Source organism: Branchiostoma floridae, chromosome 6 (assembly GCF_000003815.2).
Source record: "Branchiostoma floridae strain S238N-H82 chromosome 6, Bfl_VNyyK, whole genome shotgun sequence".
NCBI classification, from domain to species: Eukaryota; Metazoa; Chordata; class Leptocardii; order Amphioxiformes; family Branchiostomatidae; genus Branchiostoma; species Branchiostoma floridae.
The window spans coordinates 17508326-17515338 of NC_049984.1; the positions used below are offsets into that span (position 1 = coordinate 17508326).

General features: G+C 43.3%; 2 protein-coding genes across 2 annotated transcripts; one reads left to right on the forward strand and one right to left on the reverse strand.

Annotated features, from left to right (window-relative positions):
- Positions 1-206: 206 nt before the first annotated feature.
- Positions 207-1714, forward strand: LOC118417085 (histamine H3 receptor-like). The gene has a single exon (XM_035822479.1). It carries the CDS (start codon positions 208-210, stop codon positions 1462-1464), a length of 1257 nt encoding a protein of 418 aa, XP_035678372.1. The 5' UTR covers position 207; the 3' UTR covers positions 1465-1714.
- Positions 1715-2081: 367 nt separating this feature from the next.
- LOC118417070 (armadillo-like helical domain-containing protein 2) lies at positions 2082-6011 on the reverse strand. Its single transcript, XM_035822442.1, has 4 exons — positions 5536-6011; positions 4945-5052; positions 3883-4032; positions 2082-2471 (listed from the first exon to the last, which is right to left on the reverse strand). The coding sequence occupies exons 1-4, from the start codon at positions 5750-5752 to the stop codon at positions 2326-2328; spliced, it is 621 nt and encodes a 206-aa protein (XP_035678335.1). The 5' UTR covers positions 5753-6011; the 3' UTR covers positions 2082-2325.
- Positions 6012-7013: the final 1002 nt, after the last annotated feature.

Genomic DNA, 7013 nt, shown 5'->3' on the forward strand with positions numbered 1-7013 from the left:
AAAGTTTCCCGGCCGGGCCCCGGTTTGAAAATGTGATTGTAGCATACGTGTAAACTTGTATATAAACCTTATCTTTTGTATTTTGCACTTCTAATAAGTATAGGGACTTGATTATAAATAGCTCTCTTTAGCACGGAGGCTGTACAGACTTTGTTGTCAATATGATGAACTCTTTACATGTCTGATTTTTTTTTTCAGACCAACATGATGAACGAAAGTGCTGAAAACGCAACAGCGGCCACACCGGAGTCCATGGGTGACGGCTCGGCTCTGTCCCTGGAGGTTACCGTACTCCTGGCGGTCCTCATCTCCATCGCCGCGCTGCTGACCATTGCAGGAAACGTCCTGGTCATCGTGTCCTTCATCCTGGTCAAGGAGCTACGCATCTCCAGCAACTACTTCATCCTGAACCTGGCCATAACGGACTTCGTGATCGGCGTGTTCGCGATGCCGGTGTACGCGCCGTATCTGCTTAGCGGCGTGTGGAAGCTAGGAGAGACCTTCTGTACGATCTGGTTGGTGATAGACTATGTGGATGGCTCCGCATCCGTTCTCAGCATCACCCTCATCAGCCTGGACCGGTACCTACTGGTCACCAAAGCGATCAAGCACCGCGCGCAGAGATCGCTGAAGAAGACAGTGATCATGATGGTCAGTGTGTGGATCATCGCGTTCCTCCTGTACGGACCTGCCATTCTGATATGGAGAACCCTGTCTGGCGTGGAACTGCCTGAGGGAAAATGCTACGTAGGATTCCACGACAACTTCCCCTTCTTGTTCTCCACCGCTCTTGTTGAGTTCTTCTTGCCCTTCACGTCGGTTGCCGTGATGAACTTTGCAACGTACTGGAGTATCAGACGGAGGGGGAAGCGGCTACGTCGTCACGGCGCCATGCGCACCAGTAACATCAGAGGCGAACGGAAAGGCAAATCCATGGTAAAAGTGACCAGAAAAACGCAGCTGCACCTCAGACCACCAGTGGCAAAAGAGAGAAGACTCTCTCGGACACACACCTTTCCACCGGCACAACAGGACATCAAAAACGCCAAACAGATCAAACGGAGGGAAGAGCTGGTTGAAAGAGTGTCAGACCTCACGAAGAACACCCGAGCGCGGGAAAAGAAAGCCGCGAGAGCTCTGGCTATCATCGTCACGACCTTTGCTATCTGCTGGGCGCCGTACACCATCACCATGCTGGTACGTTCCCTATGTAGGAGCTGTGTGAGCGACACTCTGTTCGAATGGGCGTTCTGGATGCTTTGGCTCAACTCCATGCTGAACCCATTCCTGTACGCCATGTGCCACATGCAGTTCCGAGAGGCCTTCAAGAAGCTGCTTGGGCCTTTCTTCTGCCGCTGTTGGAAATGTATGACCAGAAAAAACCCAAAACGTCCTTCTCTCACAGACATCAACAAGTTACCCTCGCCGGTAGAGAAGCAGAAAGATACGAATGGAGTCATCTAGTTGATCGAACCTTTCTTCTGCCGCTACTAGAGATGTATGACCAGGGACAAGTCAAAGCGTTATTGTCTTACATACATCAACAACTTACCCTCGCCACTAGGGAAACAAAAAGAATGGAGTCATCTAGCTGCTTGGTCGTTTCTTGTGTGTCGAAAAAAAGACTAAAGCGTTCTTCTGTCACGGTCATCAACAACTTAAGCTCGCCAGTAGTGAAACAGAAAGATACGAATGGAGTCATACAGCTGCTCGGGACCTTCTTCTGCCGCTATATAGCTTCTGGAGATGTATGACCAGGGACAAACCAAAACGCTCTTCTCTCACAGACATTACAACCTACCCTCGCCGGTAGAGAAACAGAAAGACACGAATGGAGTGATCTAGTTGCTCGGCCCTTTCTTCTGTCGGTGTTGGAAATGTGTGCCAAGAAACAGACTTAAGCGTTCTTCTCTCACAGACAATAACAACTTAGCATTGTCCGACAAAAGTTTTCTGTATGGACATGTGTGACAAACACTAGCCGAGCTACCACCAGCAGAAGGATAAGATTTACAGGGTATTACTAAAGACCAAGGGAGCCGCTCGAAGTGATGAACATATGACGAGTCATGAAAACCATATTCTTGTTTCCTTCCTTAGTCTTCGGTTTGTCTTTTCTATCTTTTGTGACGAATTCTTGGAGAACAAAAAACACTGAACAGTACGTAGTATCAAGACATTCTGTATTATAACTTTCAGATTAAGTAAATAACTTATTATCCAGAATACCTAACATTGCTAACAAGAAGCATCGTAGGTAATACAGTGTAAGTCTATGGTTAATAGTCTTATATTGTGACATTTTATATTGTGACATTCTATCAGTTAGACGTCGTCCCCGAAGCCAAGTATGTTTAGTAGGACGTCAGCCTCGTTGTCGTTCCAGTCGGACCAGTCCAGTGCGCGTGCGCGTCTCAGCTTTAGGTCAACGTTCAGAATGTCAGAGGTCATGTTCAGAGTCGTGGCGTCATCTGAGGTCAACATAAAAGTCATTTATAGTATTGCAGGAAAGAATCATGCAAGATCACAATTCAAGAATACATGTCAAACCTGTACCTTGACCACTCAAAGCCAAAGGACCTGATGAAAGAAAGTGGTTACAGTGAACGCTAACGTGTGGTGACTATTGACATGGTTTTCAATGTTTTTGATAATGGCAAAAAAGAAATCAAAGTAACCACCAAAAAGTGGCAAGAATGGCCGGATGATCCACATACAAATGTGCTCAATAGTACATAAAGGTTTCATTGTATACCAGGCTGTTTTCGTTTAGATACAACGTTAGTCTTGATTTCTCTTACAAAACACGCTTTCCAGATCAATTCAACACGGTTTCATAATATATGCTGGGATATATTTAAAAAGAAAGGTTTGGGAACTGAGATTTGTAAATTTGATATTCTGTAAATTTTGTTATGCTGTGTTATGAACAATCTCTTGTGAATGACTGTTGCAAGTTCGAAAGTATAACTATCATATCTCTTTCACCACTCCTACTCTTCTGAAAATATTTAGAGTGTTATTCTCGTCATACCCATCAATTTGATTTGATTTGCTTTATTCGGCTGTATAGTGAGAAATATAGCCAGGGCTACCCAACTAGCCGGAGGCTATTATCAAGGGCTATCCCTGGTAACTGTAATATACAATTACATTTGTCGATACATGAGGTTTGTTGTTTGAGCTAGGTTTTACAGGCAACAAAAGATATGGATGTCAACAAATACTTCAGTGCGCTTTGTGTGTAAGCGTTCATATGGCGCAATCATTGCTTGTGTTGTGTGGACGTCAACGGTCATTAAAAGTTATTATTATATTAACTGGTTATTGTTGAAGGTTTCTAGTAAACCAGTGCATATTCTGAAGAATTACGCGGAAGTCAATCCTGAAAGCTTTCCGTGACGGTAGTCCATCTCTATCCGCAGGGTAACCTATATCCGTTGCATTTAAAGCCAAGATATTTGCGGATATCAAGTCCAAGGACGGTGGCTTCAAACTACAATATTTTGGAAAAAACACCATCCGTCGACTAGCTATGACTTAATAAGATGTTTTACGTACAACGGATATAGGTTACCCCGCGGATAACGGTGAACTAGCGTTAAAGGTGGTATCTCACTGAACTTGGGGAAGCGGTGCGGCAATGCGGGGTTCGAAGGATTAGATAACGAGTTGCAGAAATAAAGAACTAATTTTCTTACGTTTTGTGTAGTTTGTTGTCTTCTAAGTCATACGTTTACGTATTACGCAATATCCAGATTTGAGAAAAATTACCGAAAATAATACAACAGTGCATCAGTGAACGTACCCCACAGTGTCGCACCGGTGCCCCAAGTGCAGTGAGATACCACCTTTAATCATTGGAAATACAGTTTGACCTACCGGACACCATGATTTTGAGCGTGTAGCACGCCCACCGCTGGAGGTTCGGTTCTCCCGTACTGCTGGCCATGTTGATGAGACTTTGAACCAGGCCGAGTTTGCGAAATTCAGCCAGAAGAGCGTCGTCAGAATAACAGATGCAAAACTCTCCTGTTCGGGAGGAGGAGAAAAGTAAGACCCAAGTTACAATTTTACGCTCATTTTTACACACATTTAAGCTGTAAGAATACGTATTGTAGTCTACTAACGTTACAGGTACTATAGTAGACTACGATATGTAGTACTACACGTACAAATTCAAGAAACAAGAGTTAAGTGTAAATTGGGCCTAATACATCGCAGTTTTGTGTGAGAACCTCACAGCGGTTCAAGAAATGAATATTTAAGCCAAGGAATTTTTAAGATCCTGAAAATATAGGATTGCTAAAAAAAGGGATTCTCTTTGTTTCATGTGTATTGGTCTCGAAAGTTAATGTAAAACTGAAAAGCGTATTTTTATGGACATCACATTGTGAGCATATCCAGACATACGTTGCACAAATTTGTGAACTGAGCAAACAAGTACAATATTTACTACATACACGTTACTTCGACTGTTTTAAGACTAATTTGTAACATACCTACCTACCTAGTGAGAGAGAAATGGTTTATTGCCATTGACATTAAAAACTCTTGCAGCACATTTACAAAATGCTGAATTGCCGTTTTTTTACAGTCAGTATTTCATTCTCTAAAAGTTAAAATAATTAAAAGTCTAGTCTCTGGACCTCATGGTCGTTGGTGGGACAAATTAATCTGTTAATAGATTAGATTTCATAATACAGGAAGTCTCCTTTTGATATCATCACTCAGATGTCTGATCCAAATTTCATGTTCCTTGCCAGCGGCCGACCCCCCAAAAGGTTAGCTAGGGTTGGTAGGTTTTTGCTAGAGTTGGTGGTGCAATCGAAAACATGACATTGTTCCTAGGGCTAATTGGCTGTTATTGAAGTTTGAACCAACAGTTTAAAAGCATGGACGTCAAAGATTGCTTCTGGTATAAATGGATGACGTCATACTGACCTAGAGCAGCCATACAGGCTATCCGCAGTCTCACGGACGAGGTCGACTCGTTCAATACGAAGACAATTTTACTGACGTACTCCAGCGCTGCTTTGGAACAATCTCCACCTGAAAACAACGGCATAGATTCAGAAATTGTGGGTTTAACTTAATCGTGTTTACTAGAAACAAATTGGTGAACACATAAGAATACATATCACAAGAGAACTGGAGATCTTTAAGCAAAGAAGTGTGCTCACAAAACTTCTTCGGTGTCAGAATAATCCCTTGGTGGAATAGCCTACATGAGACAATAGTGGTTTCTCCCACCATAAACTGCTTCAAGGAGAGGCTGGACAGGCTCATGCGGAAACCGAGCCCCAGACAACCCCCACAAACTGGAAATGTTTGTGACATAGAAGCGAAGAGCGGCCCCTAAAATGGAACCATCCGTTTCCGGAATTCCTACCTGGCTGAAGAAAACTCTACTCTAGTCTTCTGTATGACGTTCTGCATTTTCCCCATTATAGGCATCGACGTAGTAGACCTTCGCAAACATCGGCGGTGGAATAGGTTTTTACTAATAGTTAGAAGACTAATGACAGAACATACCAGTGAACGCCAAGTGTCCCATGGTCATGATAGCCGTGACTTTGTCCTCGTCCGAAGCCCCGGGGTCCTTCAGTACCGCCGCGCAGAGCCTGATGTCGCGCCCGTACTGGTTAGCGTCAACGTCCGACAAGTCGTCGTCTTTGCCGTGGAACTTGGCGAGGGCAGCGTCCACATTCTTCTTCGCACTGTCATAGGCACTTTTGAACTTACTGAACATTCTGCCTGATGTTTTTGCTCAAATGAAGCGCTTCGTTGGGAAGGAGTAGTAACTTGTGTTTGTTGGTATGTGTGGCTCGGTTCTTACATGTGTTTGCGTTGAAGTTTTCGTCATGGTAACGGAATAGTTCTAGAACGTTTTTACCATTGACCCTGAGCAAGTCACTTCGATGGTTTGATACAACATCACAATGTCATAACCGTTAATAAGGCCGTGTCTAAAATGACATTGTGGCACAGTTGGAGATTCTTTCAGATAGATTGAAACAAAAAGAAAAACAACGTTTAATAGATTGTGAAGTAATGTATTACCCAAGACGTAATTTGAAACAAAACTATTTGGTCCATAGTCCATACTATATACATATTACGTCATCTGTCAATGGTGACGTTTCGACCGCTCTAGAATAAGTTCCACGGTAACGTCAATAACATATAATCAAACTCATTTCAAAGTGACTACCGGTACATGTATACGTTTATCTTTATTTACCAATGAATACTGTGAATTAGACCAAGCTCTGGCGGAAGGCATAGCTTTCAAATCATCTCATTTAGGAAACGGCAGGTAAGCGGATCTTCAGGGATAAATATTCCATTTCAGTCTCCATCAGTTTGAATCCAGGTGTGCGTTGAACACACACAGGAATTAACGGCACCAAATTCGATACATACGATCTCCGCAACCACCTGAGTATTTTACTTTAAATGTGTACCTCGGTGTGAAAACGTTAAGGTGGACTCTCACTGCACTTGGGGCACCGGTGCGGCACTGCGGGGTTCGTTCACTGCGGCACTGTTTTATTAGTTTCGCGATTTTTAATAACTTAGATATTGCGTAATACGTAAGTATGACTTAGAAGACAACAAAATTACACAAAACGGAAGAAAATTCATTCTTTATCTCTAAATTCGTCAGCTACGAACACCGCAGTGCCGCACCGGTGCCCCAAGTGTAATCCACCTTAAGGGCCAGAGACTACAAAAAATCAATTCATGTATCAGGTATCATAAATCAAAAGGCAGGCGCTTCAGGCATATCTACGGGGAACACTTTAGAGTGTCTGCAGCAGCTGGTGGTGAGTACACCGTGCACAGAGGCAATCTTCTCAACACGTCCTCTCAAATGAGATCCCGCAGTATCTATCTTTATCTGAGTTCCCAAATAAAGATAGGAAGGAAAAGCTTAGGATGCATGTACGTTATAGGGCCTTCACACAGAAACCGAATCAGCAGGAAGCAAGCAGAGCCAGCCAAAATGA